General features: G+C 39.4%; 2 protein-coding genes across 3 annotated transcripts in view; one reads left to right on the forward strand and one right to left on the reverse strand.

Moving 5' to 3' along the window:
- The window catches only part of LOC142396630 (glypican-6-like), an 81,271-nt gene extending 71,435 nt beyond the window's left edge, over window positions 1-9,836 (forward strand). For both annotated transcript variants that reach the window (XM_075479571.1, XM_075479572.1), the window contains 3 exons: window positions 4,769-4,905; window positions 5,901-6,076; window positions 7,379-9,836. In XM_075479571.1, the coding sequence (XP_075335686.1) occupies window positions 4,769-4,905; window positions 5,901-6,076; window positions 7,379-7,584 (519 nt within the window). In that variant the 3' untranslated portion in view covers window positions 7,585-9,836. The remainder of the gene's footprint in view (window positions 1-4,768; window positions 4,906-5,900; window positions 6,077-7,378) is intronic.
- A 270-nt stretch (window positions 9,837-10,106) lies between these two features.
- Window positions 10,107-14,463, reverse strand: dct (dopachrome tautomerase). Its single transcript, XM_075479573.1, has 8 exons — window positions 14,175-14,463; window positions 13,748-14,047; window positions 13,193-13,293; window positions 11,702-11,868; window positions 11,389-11,568; window positions 10,825-10,960; window positions 10,522-10,723; window positions 10,107-10,282 (listed from the first exon to the last, which is right to left on the reverse strand). Exons 1-8 carry the CDS (start codon window positions 14,461-14,463, stop codon window positions 10,107-10,109), a joined length of 1,551 nt encoding a protein of 516 aa, XP_075335688.1.
- Window positions 14,464-19,507: the final 5,044 nt, after the last annotated feature.

Here is a 19,507-nt window from a genome sequence, read left to right on the forward strand (position 1 = left end):
GTTTTATTCCTAAAAGATTATACATGTATTCATTTGAACAAAATTGCCTTCAAGCAGTAAAGAATGTATAAGATGTGATGCATAAAACAGAAGAAGAGCAGCATTAGATGTGATACTTTAAATTTTCTTGGCAGTAGAATTTCTTAATCTAACCTTATAGTCATGTGAAAGGGTAATGCACCCTCTGTCAGATCTATTGTTTTGCATACCAAGATATAATAGTCTTCATATAAAGAAATAATTAAAATAATAAGAATAATAATAACAAACAGACCCCGTGATTCAGTGTTTTGTAGAACTGCCTTTAGCAGCAGTAACTTGAAGTAATCGTTTTCTGTGTGATGTCATCAGTCTCTCACATCATTGTGGAGGAATTTCCTTACAACTTTGAACTTTAGTTCTTCAGGGTTTGGGGCCACCCTTTCATGTACTGCTCCCTTAAGGTCCCACCACAGCATTTCAATCAGATCAGGATCATTGCAGCATCTTGACTCTTTTCTTTTTCAGCCATTATTTTTACATAGATTTGCCTGTTGCGTAAACCAGTTTCAGCCAAGCTTTAGCTGCCAGACAAATAGCCTCACATTCGACTCTAGATTACTTTGGTATATCATAGAACTTTATGGTAATTTCAGTTACTATAAGGTATCCAGGTCCTGTGGCTGCAAAACAAACCCAAATCATCACCCCTTCACCACCGTGCTTGACAGCTGGTATGAAATGTTTATGCTGATATGCTGTGTTTGGTTTTCTTCAAACATAGTGCTGTGCATTATGACCGATCATCTCCACTTTGGTCTAATCTGCCCAAATGACATTGTCTGATGGAAAATTATTAATTCTCCTTTAGCATGTGCTGGCTGTTGTTTTTCTAGTTCAGAGAAAGGGTGTTTTATTCTGTGTTTTTCCGTTTATACATCTTTATCTATAGGAGGGGTTACTTGGTTAGTTGCAAACAACTGACGTGGCTTTAGAGGTTAGAAGTTAGAAGTTAGAAGTTTAGAAGTTAGCGACTGGAAAACTTATCTGTCCCATGCAGGTTGTTCACTTTTGGGTAACACCCTGTCTTTGTGTATATAAGTAAGTCATGAATTTGAGACTCCTGCAGAGCTGACACTCTCCCTCATGAAGTACAAATAAAATTTTAGAAATGTTGACACTGTGCTTTGTTGATAGAAATTTCCACCACACATTGTTCCAGGAGTCTTGTGCTTTGTTCATTTGCGCTTTGCAAACCTAAGCTGTGCTGCCATGTTCTTTTTTAGAAAGATTAGCTTTCTCCTGGCAGCGCGTCCAAATGCGTAATACTTGCTCTGTCTTTTTCTAGATTTACTGGGATGAACTTTAACATTTAACATGCTAACTGAGGCTTGTAGAGTCAGAGATGTAACTCTGGCTTTTTGCAGCTTTTCTAAGCACTGTCTGTCCTTGGGGTGAACTTGCCGCTCCTGGGATGATTCAAGACGGATGACGCTGTCTTGAATGTTTTCGACTTGTGAGAAATCTTTCTTGCTGTAGAATAATGAAATCCAAATAGTTTGGAAATGACCTTGTAAACCCATCTCAGACTGACAGGCAGCATCTGTTGCTTCTCTTATATCATTGCTAATGTCTTTCCTCCTTGGCATCGTGTTCAGACATACCTGAATGCATCGGAGCAGCAACCTGCTGAAACCTCTGCTTTTCTAGAGTTCATCACCCTGGCTGATTATCACTTAATCAAGTGTGTTTAATTAGTAGCACTTGGCTTCTATTTACCTTTTAAATTACTCTGAAAGCATTGAGGTTGCGCTGAGTCTTTCCAACGCAGCTTCTTTTTGTCGAGTAAATAAACACAGTGTAATTTATCATGTGTTGTTGTTTGTCTCAGGTTGTATTTACCTAATTTAGTCCTAATATTCTATGAACTGAAAGAGTGGGAACTTCCTTTTTTTTTATAAAACTGCATCAACTGCAAAAACCAAAACATCTCTAAATCATGTCATTCAGTCCCACTCTTTAGCCAGAAATGATTAAAGACTTATCAGTATTTGTCAATAATTAGAATTTCTCATAAGGGCACCGAGAAGTAGCTGCTTGCGTTGAAACAGCCTATCCCAGCTGCTGCTGGGTGAGAGGCATCGTACACCACAGATAGGTCACCAGTCTATCACAAGACCAACTCGGAGACAAACGAGACAAACAACCACGCTTAAATAATCCATAGTGTTTTTATTAGACATCAATGGGCACATTTATGTGTTAATCTAACATATTTGGCACATTTTCTGTGTCCGTCAAAGAACTGACACTGAAAAATATATGTGCTGTTGATGTCTGTGTTGAGTCTGTGTTCTGACCTGTAAAAGATCTGTAAAGATTCACATGTAAACCGTGTTTTAATATGATATTCAAGTAAATAATCATATCATCTGCCTCGTCAACCCTCATCGTAGGCTGGAAGTAACACAGCAAAGCCATCTATGGTGTCATCACGAATTAGAGAGACTATCACATATCATGACAACAGTCATTTGTTAGCATGTCAGAGATAACAAATAAAATATTATATCTTGATGTGAGGGGAGGGGGGGGGGGTTGTGATTTTAATGAGCATGTCACAGCTGTCAGTACTTTAATAGGTAGCTGATTATCGCAAGAATCTTCTCACTGCTTTTTCTCATACCAGGCTCGTTCTGTATACACTGGAAATATTTGGGTTCTTTTCCTGCCTTTTTCTTCCCCCCATTCCATAAGAGCATGAGGCATCTGTTTCACACACTTGGTCTATGGTAGACCACACGGAGTCAGATGTTCTCGAAACAACATCAGCAAACATTGTTAGTTTGTCGTGTATTTTCTCACTCTCTACTTTTTCCCTTTCTTTTTTTCCTCTGTAGATGCTTTCATCTCCCTATTTCTCAGAAACATAGTGCCATCTAGTGTGCATTGCAGTGAGCTGCATCGCAGCCACTGCTCTCGCAGTTGGATTGTTTATTCAATCTGCAATGGCATGAGAGGCAGACTTTTCCCTGGGGCATATTTACCATTCTGTGAAAAATCTTTGTGGAAAACCTTTCTTTTTTACTTTTTTTTAACTCCTCTTGTTTAAGCACCAGACATCTGCAGTAGTCTGAGTTAGTCAAGTATGTTTGTTTTATTCCCACTAGACGCTTTTGGAGCTTTCCTTCTCCATCTGTATTTATGTGAGATTGCTAAGACTTGTGCATTTATTGTGATTGGTTAAAGACAAAAACACTGTGAAGATCAAAGTCTATTGTCTTTGTATACACACTTATATATAAAATGAATTGCACATTTTTGTGTCAGTACCACACATGAAAGTCCTCTGAGCCTGCACGTGTAAATAACTGGAAGAAGTAAACTGTTAATCAGTTTTTCAGCTACATGAAACTTGGCTCTACTATGCTTGATTTAGGTGCTAATCAAATGTTCCCATTGCTCAAATGTTAGGCATTCCTGATTGAATTACACATTTCACCCACCTTGCTCTGCCAAGAGATCCTGAGAAAAAAAACGGTGAATTTCTTACTTGTTAAACTAAACTTAATGTATGAGGTTTAGTCAAACATTGCCAGTCAGTCTCTTATACTGAGTGCAGCCTTGACCCTCTGGGCAGTATCAGAGCCGCTGAAGTGTTTTGGCATCAGTGTGACAGGATTAACACATCAAAAGCAGTGTCAGGGCCTACAGCAGCGTCACACCGTCAGTACAGCACCTTTCATGTTCTGCTCAGGTTCACTACAATTTCACGTAAGCCAACAGCAAGTCAGACGGAAAAAGATAATGGGGCCAACCTGCTGCTATCACACTTTCCCTTAGCTTCAGTGAAATATATCAAATTCTGTGTGTTTGATGAAAGATTCAAGTTCAACAGGCTCAAGTCAGGAAACGATATCAGACTTTCAAGCTGAAATTATTGCTGCAAGCCTGAATGGTCTTACCCTACATGATGCAAACGTAGGATAATTAATAACGTAAAGAAAAATTAAACCCACGGAGTTGTAGAGTTAAGGTGTCTCGGGTTTAAATCCAGTGGTTATTAATCCTTTTGCTATGACTTGAAGGTGAGGTAGATTTACAATCAAGATGCATCCTGAGTCGTGTATGAAAGTTCAGTTTGCACATGATTAACTAAAATGCCAAAATTGACGTGTCATTTTTCATATTACTCTATGTCAAAAATGCCATGGATATGTTTCAGTGCCTACTTTCTCTTGGATGCTTTTACAAGCATATCTTATTAGTACTGTTTTTTTTAATGCTTTGAGGGCTATAAACAACGAGGTTTAGGTCACTCTGCGATTAACTTATTCTGTGGTTTCATCTAAGTTTGGCCTTTGTCAATATCAAAACATGTCAAGTGTGCATCCAGATAATGTTGCACTCTCAGTAGCTTTGTTTCTTGTGTTGTTATCAACTTTATACAACAGAGATTTTCAGGCTCTACGAGTGAAGTGAAGTATGGTTTAAGTGTACTGAAAATAAAATCAATATTTGGTGAGACCACTCTTTCTCCTCAGAAAATGTGCCTCTTTGGTGCCGTTGATATCAAGTCTTTGTAGAGGATACCATCTGAATTGTACGATTTTTCTTTATGTTTCTGGATGACATCTTTGATGAAGTAAATTGGGGGACCCATCAGATGGGGACCCATCAGATGGTAATAAAATATAGAATCAAAATATTCAAAATGCCTAAACTGTTTGCACATCACTGTCTATAAATTCTTTTTGTCCTTTTGTGTAACGACCTATCTTTTGTTTAGGTGGTGGACATAAAGAAGAAGCTGAAGATGTCCAAGAAATTTTGGTCCAACTTGCCTGATGCAATGTGCATAAAGGACAGAGTGACTGCAGGAAATGCCAGTGAGGAAGAGTGTTGGAACGGGCACACCAAGGGCAGGTAAAGCCACCAGAGCCCCCGTGGGCTGATGAGGGCTAACACAAAAGGTTACTTAGAAGTCCAAAGTCTGTTCAGTGTGGCTGATGTTAAGCAGTCTGATCCTAGCCTTTCGAATCACGTTGTTTAATCATTCACTCACTTAATCTCCATTGTGTAGGAGCTCGGCATACTTTCACTGTAAGTCATTCAACTTAAAGCAATTGTTGTGGTTTGCATTTGCCGTTTACTACATGATTTGCTTTTTTGTTGCTGTTTTTTTTTTTTTGTAAGAACCGTGCTTTTATTTTTCTTGGTGCATGGTGTTAACTCTGTTAGTCCGATTTAATTCCTAAAGAATAAATATCTTCAAATGCCAGCAGCCACTTCTGGGGTCACAGTAAATTAATATGTGCATTACTTTTACTCATAATGTCACCTGTATGATGAAAGGATTTTCAGAATATACATTGTAAATTCGTTGGATAACCTTCTACACTAATTATTCAAAAGAAAGTGTTGTTTTTTTTTAATGTAGCAGCTGCTGCATTCTTTTTTTCCCCCCGGTCAGTTAAATGAGTCAAGGACAAAAAAAATATTTCCTCATAATTTAGGGAGATTTGAACGGTACATGTTTTCTTGAGTGACCTGGGCTTATGGGAAACAAATGCTGTTGTGTCAAATGATTTGTGGAATGCCCTCACATGACGGCCTGCAGCCTATTTATCAAATGCGGGTACAGCCGGCTGACGTGTTTTCCCTGGAGAAATACCTCACAAGTGTGTCAGTATTTAACCAGACATGATAAGGTCAAATGTTCATTTTGAAAATATTATTGGAACATTAAAGAGCCATTTCCCAATGTTCTGTGAGAATTAGACCCATAACTCAAAACAAGAACATGTGTGTGGAATGCGTCCACTCTCCGCATGTCAGGGAAGCAGTTCTGTAACAAATGACCAATCGCCGGCCCGTTCTTTTAGCAAGTACAATTGAATTGTATTTGTTTTGCTATTAAGGTACGTTCCTGAAGTCCAAAAGGATGGCCTTACCAACCAGGTGAATAACCCAGAGGTGGGAGTCGACATCACACGTCCAGACACCATCATCCGTCAGCAGATCATGGCCCTTCGGGTGATGACCAACAAGTTGAAAAATGCCTACAACGGCAATGATATCTACTTTCAAGACTCGAGTAAGCTATTTGCCATTTTTGCTATTCACACACAATGTGTCACCGTGCTTCTTTTATTCCCCCTCTCGTAAGATAGGAAAGATAGGAAGATTAGTCTTGCCTTCAGCACGTGTCTGCCTGTTTGTGTTACTGATAGTTAACCTTGAGACAGAGGTAATCACATCAGTAAAAGCCATAAGAGAGACACTGAAGGTACAAAAAAATTATACTGGCGGTGTGTAATTAAGAAAAAAATGCCAAAAGTCTCTGTAGGAGACAGTATGAGGGATGTGACGGCATCACACTGGGTGTGCTGCAGTCATCAGCTTTGATTTAACATCTTCTAACCAAATCAACTGTTATCCATCTATTTATCCATTTTTTATACCTGCTGCATCCAGTTCAGGATCGTGGGGATGCTGGAGCGTATCACAGGGCCAACACAGAGACAAATGAGACAAACAACCATGCACCGTAACAATCAATTTAGAACCCCCTGACCTAACATGCACATTTTTGGACTGTGGGAGGAAGCCAGAGTGCCCGGAGAGAACCCATGCCTCCACGGAGAGAACATGCAAACTCCACACAGAAAGGATTCGAGTCAGGAATGCCGTTACTGTGAAATAACAGTGCTAACAACCACAACACCATTTACTGAATAACATGAACATACAGCCTTTTTGTTGCTTTTTTAAATCTCCAATGACTGATGTTTTATAGAGGCATAATGTAGCCATTCTGCCATCTTCTGACAACACGACGCAGTCTTATTTATTTCAAACCATTCAATGGAAGCCTGCCTGAATTGCATTTTCTCTGTAACAAAAACAAAAAAGGAGCAAATTTGCTTGATAGTTGTATCACCTTTTCACCTTTTTACAGACCCTTCACCTATTACATACATCATTGAAACATGTTGCACATTAGTATAGAACTTATAAACACTCAGCTTAATGATCCAGACTGTTTATCACGTGTTTGCTATTCAGATTTGGTCAGTGGATTTATTATCCCAAAACCTGTTGTTAAGACTGTGAATTTAAATTTCTCAAGAGCGCTAAGGAAAAATGAGGTTGGGAGAGAGTTTGTTTAATTTTTTCCCTTTTTGGGAATTAGTCATTACAAGTGACACATTTTGGATGAATATAGCGCTTTTGATCCAATCTAAATGAAAACAATCTTAATCATTAATATTCAAATGAAAGGAAATTCCTTAATCTAGATCAAAACAGTGGTTGAGAATTTTCTAATCGGTTGAGTTGTTGCTCTAGCACTACACTGATGTGCTCATTCTGCTTTGTGCTTGTTGTGTCATTGCAGGCGATGAAGGCAGTGGCTCAGGCAGTGGCAGCGGCTGCACAGAGGTTTGCCCCACAGATATGGACGCTACTACCACTGAAATCCCAGTGGTTAGAGCCGACCGGAGTGGGCCTGTGGAAGACTCGGCACAACTCTGTGCACCCTCTGTAGCCCTGCCAACCATGCTGGCCCTATCAGCCTTAGCTCTTCAGCGACAATGGAGATAATACTGGAGCATCAAGCTAAATATGGACCGCAGGGTTTCCTTTCCTCTCTTTTTCCGCAGTTTTGTATTCAGGCAGATTGGAGCTACAGTCAGACAGAAAGCATTTGGTCTGCCAGCCTTGATGCTAGAAGAGTCTGCTCTGAGAAGGAGAGTAGTCATGCATCATGATTTCCCACTTTTCCAAAGATCATGCAGTGCCATCGCTAGACTTGATATTTTATGGCATCATTTCACCATCTAGTAATGATGCTTACCCAACAAACTCTGCTTCAGAGATTTAAAAAAAAAAAAGAATAAATGTATGTATCTTCCACATTTGGCAGGTATCAATGTAGGTCTCTAAGTGGAAAAATAAAACACGCACTTTGATTGTTTTCATTTTTTCAAATGCAAAAAAATGTTTGTGTTCTACAAAATTGTTGAGAATATGTTAACTTGATGCACCAGAAGGAGGTACATTGAGTTTGATAAACGTTTAATATTATATTTTCAAACTAATAATTACACGAATGCCAGATAATTCGGGAACATGCGATTTTTGCCTCAAGTTTAAATGAATTATTTTACCACTGTCATTAAATTGAAGGCTAATTTTTGATTTATGCTGCATAGCAATCAAATCTTCATCAGAAGGTCATTTTTGTGTGTGTGTGTGTGTGTGTGTGTGTTTTAAGATCTAATGCAGCCACTGAATTGTGTTTCTTCATTGTATGTGTCACAATGATTTCAATAATGTTATACAAGATTGTAGGTGCACTATTATCATAGTTTGATCATGGATCTTCACAGCCTTTTAGCTATTCGCTGTATCTGTTCAACAGTGGCCTTGTGCTAAAACTCGCTCAAGAATTACAGTAAGGTTAACATTTTATATACTCATCTGCCTTGCAACAAATTCATTATATTTCAAATATTCTCATACCCATGCTGGATTTTAAGCTTTACTTTAGGATAATGCAACTTATGAAGAAGTTTGTCCACCTATTTTGCAGAGAAAGTGCCACCAATATGCAGTTATGCAACTGTATCAAAGTAATGCTGGCCCCTCAGTTATCCCCTCATCTGTCTAACAGTTTATTATATGTAAATGGTCATGCACATTGCACTATGAGACTACACCATTCAACACAGTCTTGTGCTGCTGTAATATCTATATTCATTTGCAGTTATTGGGACCTACAAAGTTAAGTGCTGCATCCACAGACTACTCTACATATATTTTGACACATTTTAAATGTGATTGAACAGCATATATAAGAACAAGAAAAAAATGTGTTTGTTACTCCTGAGTATATTGTGCGAATGCTACCACAATTTATTTTTTTTTGGGGGGGGGGGTGTGACCATTGTACCTACCAAATTAAAATACTGTCAGACAGTATTAAAATGTCAAGTTGAAATCACGGGATTAAAGGAAAAATAGGAAATACATATTACAATAGTTGTAAAAGATGTGCGAATTATTTAGAGGGGCAGCAGCAAACAGCACAAAGTGGTTCCTGGGAATGCCGAGAAAAGGTCCCTAAATTTATCTGGAAAGCTTGAATGGTTGTGTCTGCAGCACAGACAGGCTTGAAGTCGACCACAGTCACCTGTGAAATGAGAATCTGTGGAGACTTGACAGGCCTGAATGCTTCGGTGAAGCTCCTCAGTAGAGCGTACTTACAGAGGATGCGAGAGGCCTGGCACTGCTGAGAGGGGGGGGGCACAAAACCAGCGTGTATGCACATTCACTGTTCTCTGAGAGCCCGTCAGGTCCCTAACCACCAGGCCAGCTGAGCTTACATATCCACTGAATTAGCCTGTATTATGCCCTTCGCAATGTATCAACAAGTATCTGTTGAGCTTCTTTTTTTTTTCTCACTGCTTTCAAATATTCATTTGCATCAGAATTGCAGGAACAAAACATGGAGAGAAAATGTCATGTAATGTCATTGAAAATGATTCTTTATTATGACAATTGATCTCACAGGATGCCCTTTTTATGTTTTGTATCATTGAACTTTTAATATTTTTGCAATAAAATGCTGAAAACGGACGTCTGGTCGGACAAATTATCAGAAGCATTGAATGAGCAGGAGCATTGCTATATGACATCAAATCCTAAATAGGTTCGTTTCATTTGGAATTTGACTCTAATTTCGAAGGGGTGAAGAACTAGTTGAGCAAATATGCCTTATTGTTTTTCAGTGCAATTAAGATGATTGCATTTGTGTTTTGTTACTGTTCTTGAGAATAAATTGTTATTAAAAACATTCCAATAGATCTGTGCTCATGCTAACTTTGTGAAACACCAATAAGGACTGAAAATAGGGTCAGGGTCAATTTCAAATGTATAAGTTATGATTCAGACGACTGTCAGGTGATTTATTCTACAATATGATTAGATTGATCGAAAAAGTACAATATTATTCAGCTAAAAGATCAACATTTTCCTATTGCTTCACAGTGGGGCCAGTGTAGCCTGCATGCTACGGCGCTATGAGGTATGTATGAAGTGCCTGTCAGAACAACTGGTGAAAGCTAGGCTTCCTCTGTGTAGTTTCTATTTGTGAAATCCGCTTTTATCAGAGGTTCAAAGCCTCTGTTTCTCCGCTGGCGCAGGTAGAGCACAAAGATAAGGAGAAGCACCAGGAGACCGACGAAGACTCCCCCTAAAGTGGAGCCAAGCACAAAAACAGCTGGCCCTCCGTCTGCATCTGTGGAGATGAAGCACCGGTGAAGATATTTGTTGAAACACTTTCTTTTTTTTCTTTTTTTTTCACCAAAGCAACTGAATGTTGATTCATTTATGCTCTGACTTAAAAACATGGGATTTGACAAGCTTGGAAACAGCAATCACTGCTTACTTATTCTTAGCAAGATACTGATTTCATTTACCATATTTCCCCAAATGTGGACCTTTTCATTTCAACATATTATTTCAATATTTGCTCACCATCAAGGGAAATTGAGTAGGAATATCCCAACTGCTCAGATGCGATGTAGATCTCTTCATTAGTTATTGGAGGAAAGAAAGGGACCATGTTGAAATCCCTGTTGTGACCAATGGGGGCCATTTCATCCGGGAAGGTGGCATTGGACGGAATAACTCTCCTCATCCACTCGTCAAAAATGGCATCAGTAAAAGCGTGGAGCACCTGAAACGTATAATAACAGGAACACCATGGTTATTTTGAGAGAAGAAGGATATGCCTTCCACATGTGCTTTCAGAGGAAAACCATGAAATTAGATTCTGACCAGAAATATGGGGTCATTGGCAGCAGAGTGAGACAAAGAGCTGGTTCCGTTGAGGAAGGTGTGGACGAGGTTGTGGAGATTACTGACTGTATCATCCAGCTCTCCATCTGGCTTTTCGTACCCTTCAAGAGCATTTCTGTGAATTGGAAAGCACAATGATTGTTGAACTGTTAGAATAAGTTAGCTGTCCGTAAACAACTGATGTTCGTATCCATTTTGATTTGCCAAACACTTCCAATTGTGACTTTTCCTCTTCGGTAAGTTTCCTCTCAATAGCTTTCAAGAGTCAAACATATTCCAAATGGTGCAGATCTCACAAGGTCGTTGCTTGTCACAAAGGTTAGTTTATGTTATCCAGTTGTCTTCATAAAATGACTGTGTGTATCATAGCATCAAACATATATCTGTATTTCAAAGGCCCTTTATCTAATTTTAATATAATTTAAATTATTTTCAGGATATTCAAAACATTTATTTGTTGATTTTAACCACAAGAGCCAGTTAAAATAAAATCCATCCTGAGTTGATTAAATTTGTTATGAATGTGAAGCGATAGAGTTGTACCTAAAACTAAAGGAGGAGTTGGTGAAATAGGGGGGACTGTCAAAGTCCCTGATTCCAAGACAGCTTCTGACGTCATTCATGGTAGGCAGAGACTTGTTGGCCCTCTCCATGATCCCTCTCTGGATGAGACCCTCATTGGTGCCATTGCAAAGAGTCACAAGGCGGTTATAGTCATCCAAACTAGAAGGAAAGAAAAAAAATTGTTTTGCCTCAATACCGTCAATACAAATATGAACCGTTTCACAACCTTACGACACAAAACCGATAAATGTTGAAAATGATTTCCACCTTCCCGTGAATATTTTATGCTAACCTGTTACACACCACACCCCATCTGGAGAATCTGGACTGGTTGCTGATGAGGGAGGGGTTGTCTGGGTTTCGACCTCCCAACAGAGAGTCGGTACACACGTCACACTCACTCTGCCCCGTGGCGAAGTTCCAGTAAGGGATGGCAAAGTTCTCATTTCCTGTCAGCCTCTGCAGTGAAATAACAAGCGTCATTATTTTTCTAGCTCAAATTACTTTTGAAGATATTTTAGAAATTGACATATCAGGCTTCATTGCAACATCTAGTTTGAATCCAGTCATGGGATTTCTCCTTCCCCCCTTCCCCCCCATCAGTACTCTGCATTGTAAAAATCTTCTGCAGTCAGTCATTGATGACATTTAATTACCATGGTTCACTATCATTTTGTGATCATCAACAATATATGACACCAATACATTTTAAAAAAGCCAAAGGGGGATAAAAAAAAACTGAATCTTTCTCTTCTCTTCTCTTCTCTTCTCTTCTCTTCTCTTCTCTTCTCTTCTCTTCTCTTCTCTTCTCTTCTCTTCTCTTCTCTTCTCTTCTCCTCTCTGTCTGTCTTATACCTGTACCATCATATGATCACATGTAGATGCACATGCTCTAAAGGCACTAGACACAATATAAATCATCACGGGCAGGACAATAACCCAATTATAATGGGACAATGACCTACTCATTGTCGTGACTTTGTTGCTCTTTAAGCCGTATCATCTGATATGACGATAGAAGAACTAACACTTGCATAAATCAGCCAATAAGAGCTGCAGGTGCTAGTTTCTTCTCAAACCACCTAAGGAAACAATGTGTTAATTCTGTTCTTCTAGAATTTTTGACCAATTATGTCAGATAATTACTAAATTTCCAGCTTTAAGTCAGAGTGATTTATCAATCTTTAATTTATCAAAATGACACAGCTCGATGAATGTAACTGTGCAATAAAATCACATTTCATAGTGGTTATATTATGCCTTGGGGACATTGGGGGACCAAGCCCTAGCCCCTTACCATCAGTGTTTTGTTTGGGCACGTTTGGGCACAAAAATGTCTTCAGAGTTCCAAGCCGAAAATTCCCATCAAGAGGAGCTCCTTTATTTGATGACATCTGCATGAAACATAGTTGCATAATACCTGTGTGTGGCTAGTTTGAAGAAAGAATAAGCAGCTTTGACAAGAGAGCTAAAATTGAGTGTTTCAGACATAAGGTGACAAGAGGTATTACTGTAATCTTAAATTAAGTTTTTTCAACATTAAGGTATGTAAACCTCTTCAATCCCGAAAATAATAATGCTTTATTAACCTGAAAGTGAGCAGGATATGGGCTCTTTAAGAAAAGTCCCATGTGCATATTAAACAACAATTCACATGATTCAATCTGACTGCAAGGCATACATAGATTAAAATCTCAATTTAAAAAAATATATATATTTTCCTCCATGATAGCAGCCTATTCCCTATCACCAGTTTAAAAAAAAAAAGAACTCTTGACAATACCTGAAACTCTCTTTCCAGGCTCAGAAGGTGATACCTGTGCCAGGTGATGAATGCTGGTCCTTTGTGTGAGAAATCAATGCCTCTAAATGGGCGGCCAGGACCTGCAAGAAAACAACATGTTTCATCAGCCCCAATATTTGAAATCACAAAATAACTTGACCAATGACCAACAGCTACTGACAAAAAAAAAAAAAACCTTTTGAGTTATCGGGTTAGGGTTATCTAGAAATTTAAACATAGGATTTTCTTAAGCACCAAAAAGTTCAAATGCAACCTCTTATTCAATGCTATTGTTGTTTTGATGAGGACTTACATGAGACCAAAAGTTAATCCTGAATGGTAATGTCTTCTGATCCAGTTCAAGATTTATTTGTACACAGTGAAGCGGGTTGATATCCCTTATTTTAAAGTCAAAATTATGTGACTTTAATCTGAACCATTCCTATTTTGTTTTATTCCATATACATGTATTGCAAATGCACTCCTGTTAAACAGAATGTTAAACAGAAATTATAGAATTCTAAGGTTTTTATGAAAAGAATCATATTGATTTACCAAGAAGAGTGTCTCGAACTGAGTAGTAGTGCTGCCAGACAAAGAAGTCATAAATGGAGATGTTGGCAAACTGTGGCTCAGTTCCATTTGGTCCCAGCAGTCCAAGCCAGTGCTGAGTGGCAATAACATAATCTGGATGGGTGGTGATCTTAGCCAGATCCAGAGCATCCAGGAACTCTTGGAGTTCTTCAGGGGTCAAGGAGTGGATGTCCTTTCGCACCACAGGAGCTTTCCTCTGGTCACAGTTTGATCCGGTCCAGCCAAACTTACACTGGCCACAGTCATAACCTGCAAAGTTACCTAAAACACAGAGTAAAATAAGTACAGTGGAAAATGTAATGTTTGAGTTGATGATGGTCCAGGCTCAACTGAATCTCCCTCGACTGTTTATTGACTCAGTATGACAATAAATCTGAAAAGCGCTCACCGGTACATCTGCAAGTCTGATTGAAGAATTTGGTCGGCCACCTCTCTCTGTCATCAACATTTCTGAGTCTGTAGGGTCCTCCCCAGGGTTTACCATCGAACCGAACGGCAGTGCAGTTTCCTCTCCCTGACAGAGAGCCACATATGTTGGCAGGATTGGATCCCAGAGCAGGGCAGCACTGCTTGGACAGGATCCCCTCCACCGTGCAGCACACTCGAGGAAACTGAGCCTCTGCTGGCTCGGGACAGAGGAGCAAAGACAGAAGACCAAGACCCAGTGCAATCATCATATTCCACCTGTTTGTTTCCTCCATTCCGTGGTGACGAATCAGTTTGTAGATCAACTCTTAACTGAAATGCAGTCAATTATTTCCTCCCAAAAAGTGTGGAATATCACTCAGCTACGGTCCTTTGCTGTCTATCTTTAAATTAGATGCAGTGATAGCATTAACATATGTGGAAACAACACTTTAAAGCCTAATCATGTTGTGTTCCAGTTGGTTACATGCACATTAAGAAGGCCCCTAATGTCTGTTCTTGCATTTTACAGGGCTGGAGAGGATTAAGGCATTGGTCTTGTGATGATCACCTGACAGAGGAAGCTGTGAACTGCTGAGATCTGGAAGAATTCCAAGTAAATGCTTGAAGGGACTATTATACTATGTAGCCACTGTGTACTAAAAGGAAAAAAAATGGAATTCTGATTTGTTCTTTGCGATTGAGACATTTGTACTTATCTACCAAAAAAGTATATATGATTAAAATCAGTTTTCTGTGCAGTATCCCAACTACAGATCTGCTTCATCCGAAAGGTGGACTAATTACTTGAATCCAGCTTTAAAATTGTAGAGATTATTTTGGAGCTTGTTAGTGCTGTGCTGATCTGATCTCAGCGTTTTGCTTTTCACCTTTTCACAACAGGAAACAAACAGGAGTCTATTCCCTTTATACACCTAAGTAATGACCTTTTCTTGTGGCCACTGCTCAGATCTTGAAGAACTGATGCCGTGTGTGCCATTGATACCAAATTCAAGTAATCTTTAACCCACCTGTCTAAACCAGAGCGATGTAAAAAGATATTCTTTAAGGCATAGTTCTAAACTATTCAACTATTGCACTTCTTCAGTTTCTGGTTAATAAGAGTCACTGCTTTTTTATTTTGTGTTTCTGGTTGGAACAACACTCCTTATCCCCTTCTACCAGGTTAGGGGATACCAGCTAGGATAGCTTCTCTTAACAAAATTTCACCATTTGGACTTTGCAACATCACCAACACAAACAGGACTCCCTCTGTGCACAGTGCTGGTGGTCACCCAAGATAAATGCTACTGCTGCTGTAGTAATTTTAGCCCTGAAAGCTAGTGATGACTCTTTAGTAAAGTTTTTTATTTTGAAAGGGTGTTTTTGATTTTGTGTATCTGGTGTTTTGTTTTGTTTTTAAATTTACTTTGCTTGTATGCTGTGTTTTTCAACCGTAATTGTTGTCAACTGTGTATTGTAAGCCCCGAAGTGTGCATACCGTAGACGAGCTTTGAACGCTGCTTTGTTGTTTTAAAGTTCCTTAAAGGGACACTATGTAATTTCTTCCCCCATCTAGTGGTGCAATTTTATTTTGCAAAGTTGAATGAATTTGCTCTCTAGCGCCTCACGTTTTCAAATGTGCGCTGCAACTTCTTGAACTATGGCAAGCGGAATGTGTCAAGATTCAAGAAGCTATAGCTTCAGACTCAAGGTCCATACAAACAAAAATAAATCAAGACACACAGTACAAAGGATTATATAACACACATACAACAACACTATGAATACAGATGACAGATAACATAACATCTCCTTTGGTGTGCAAGCAATGCAATTAGTCATATTCCGGGAGTTACCGGAAGTGACGTCGACGCAGCGTTAGCATTAGCCTGCGTTAGCAATAGGAGCATTAGCAGCGGTAAATAAACTCCCGGTAAACTTACAAACTTTCTAATGCCTCGTTTTGTGAGTTAAGAGCCTATGTGTACTACGGCAGAAGTTTGGTAACAATCAATGCATTATTAGTGGGATAATTTACGAGATAAAATCTATTTAGCTTTTTTTTTTTTTTTTTTAAACTTTATTAGTAAATCAACAAAATAACAGTTTACAAATGTGAGCATAACGCCAAAAAGAAGATATCCAGGGGGAGCATAGGAATAATAATAAAAAGAAGAAGATGATGCACTTACAAAAAGAAAGCTAATGAACACAAAGACATATGTGCCAAGGAATAAAATCTATTTAGCATTAGCGGCTGTAATAAGCCATTTGGCGGAAATGACGTCACAATGACGTCATTTCTGCTTGTAGGCCTGGTGGGGAAATCGCGATTCGAAGTGCTTTATGTCCCTCTCGGCACTTCGTCATTTTTCATAGACCGGAAGGACATGGCAGCCTCCATAGAGCTTACCTGCTCTATGTAGATACAGACTAGTTATTCTTCACTCAGGAGGATAAGTGAGATTTTTGACAGAGATCATTTTACACCAATGAGGACTAACTTATGAATGAATATGTTGATTTGAGCTAATAAATGACTTAATTTATTACATAGTGTCCCTTTAACATTTTGAATCGCATCTTAGAGTGATAACATCATTGTTATTACAAAGGCACGTGTAGCAAGCAGTGTTCGAATTACGGGGGGTACCGGTCTGACCCCCCCGGTGGAGACTTGATACCTCCCAAATGGGACTAAATTACACTTTTGGGGGGTACTGGAAAAAATGATCTATTATTAAAATCAGGTGTTGAAAATGTCTTGTTACTTGTTAATGTGTACTATGAATAACCAAATAAAATGCGTTTTGGAACACCCCTTCAATGGACTGTACCACCAGCGGGCGTTTCGCATGTTCGCAGGCAGCTCGCGCAGAGTCCAAAACATCGGCAGCACTGAGATGCACTGAGATGCAGGGTTTTGATGCCCGTTAAAATGATGTTTGAGATGCGAGCGCGTGGAATTAAGCTGTCAAGGTGGAGGTTTCCCGTGATTTGTTAGATGAAACTAACAAATCAGACTAATATTATTTCAACTTTAAAGCACTGAACAAACATTCAAGACAGGTGACCGCCCTTCCCTTTCTCCCATGAGAAAAAAGTTAGCCTAGGACTACATCAGAGGAATTCCATCGAGTCAACATGCACAAGTAGTCTCAGTTCAAAGACAGAGGCGGACTGCTCTAATCCAGAATACACCAACCAGCATACTTGTCAGAAAATAAAGTACAAGGCTTATCATGTTTTTAAAGCACAATTGGAATAATATAATTTAACTAAGTTAGAAGAAGGCAAATGGATAGTGTGACTCCACCAAGCAAGAAGCAAGGATAGCTGTGTCGAGCAAGAAGGCAAAAAGGATAGCATGCCCACAAAGAGGTAGGAAAAATGGACTCCTTACCATATGTCCGCCGTGACAAATATAGGATTAATCATAATTTTGACTGTGTTTGAAGCCATTTCATGTAGCAGCTAGCAGTGTACCATGACTAGCACCACGGGGCTGTCTGATAGCACTTTTCAATCTCAAGAAAAGCGCACACTGTTTACAGTGGACATTACAAGCTATGTTGAATTTGGCAGTTGTAGTCTGATCATTTACAGCTTGATTCTGTATGCGTCATTGGGTTCACTTTGCTGATTGACATTTCTTGATTGCGTCTCATGGGCACTACATAATGTAGGCTAGTTGCTAGTTTGCTAGTGGGCTTTTGGTAAGCCATACAGCTGTTTGAAGTTGGGTCGTTGCTAGGTTTAATATTTATGTATTATTCTGCATGTGTTGGTTCTGCTGCTGTGCTTGTTGCTAACTGGAAAGTTAGCAACGTCCTGCTGCAGCAACGTGTGTGAGACAAACTTTGGCTAGGTGGTTGAACTTGACAGTGCTGCGTGCAGATTTGAGCTGAATTCACCTGCGCAGCGCGGATTTTGCAGGGTTGCCAGATGATTTCCAAACATGCTCAAACCCCGCCTGGAGGCACTAAATCTAAACTAAACCAGTCTAAACTGAATTCTATGTATTTCTATGGCCATAGAGCCATATACAGATACAGAAAAACTCGCCCAATACCCATTTTTACCCGCAGACGGTCATCCAAAACAGCCCAATCTGGCAACACGGAGTTTACGGAGATGCTTTGACGTGATCTTCCCGCGAACGTGGTCACTTGATTCATCTGAGGCTCTAGCAGGGAGTTTGCAAATGATAACGTATTGTTGTGTTTGCATATCATGATATTATCATGATATTTTTTTTTGGGGGGGGGGGTGACGTCATCAATTGATCCGCAAAAAGTCCGACCCCCCCCCCGAAGCCCGGTGGATAATTCGAACACTGGTAGCAAGTACCCTTTTCTTTTTTAGTTTGGAACTCAAGTGAAACACAGTGACTTATGGACAATGATATTCTACTAATCAGAACATAGCCAGGAGTGAAATGTCTATGATTAGCCTGTGGTTCTCAAGGATTTTCCTTGAGTTTGAGTTTTACTTCCTGTCTCTGATTCATTGTGTTGATGTGTTCCAGGTATCTAGCAAATAGTTCTTGTAGCCTTTTGTCTCGTGTGAGGCCTATTCTCTTTAGGTATTGGTTATATCTGCGTGTTGTTCTTAAAGTTGTGTTTTTATTGTGTTCCAGGCCTCTCTTAAATAGCCCTTTGCCATCTGATCCAGCAATAAAGAGCTGACTGAGTGGGACACTTGGCTGCCATTTTCTGTGTTTTAGGTCTGTTGCTGTGAGAGGATTCAGCCAATGCTTTTTTGTCTTTATTCTAGAGATCTGATCTCATTGTGACTGTGCCTGAATTCTGACCTTTTGTCTGTTTTGCAGGACCAGTCAGGGTGGCCTTGAAGATTTGGAAGAAGATGTTGGTGGAGTTGATCACATTTCTTATCTTTCACCCACCATTCCCCTTTTTTTTTGCAGTTATATTATTATAATCTTTTCATCACATATTGCATGTTTTTTTGTTTTTCTTTGGTTGAGTATGTGTGGGAAATGGGCAGATGCATCGATTACTCCACCCTAGTCGGTGGCCATCCTTAACCATTTCTTGTCTTGACGTCTTGTGAGGTTTTGTTTAATCTATTGGCATAAATGTTACTGCAGTAAATTATTTGAACACATTGTTGATAATTCTTTTTGAGGGATCATCTTCCTGCCCTAGAGACAGAAATGTGAGTCATTCAGATTTTTCTTAGAACAACCTTTCAACAAATGCAGAACACCACTCACTCCGACTTTGCTTGAGGATGTGAGACCTCTGATCCTTAAACCAGTCTGACCCATACTCCTGACACATTCCAGGAAGA

The sequence above is a fragment of the Odontesthes bonariensis genome, chromosome 12, assembly GCF_027942865.1.
Source record: "Odontesthes bonariensis isolate fOdoBon6 chromosome 12, fOdoBon6.hap1, whole genome shotgun sequence".
NCBI classification, from domain to species: Eukaryota; Metazoa; Chordata; class Actinopteri; order Atheriniformes; family Atherinopsidae; genus Odontesthes; species Odontesthes bonariensis.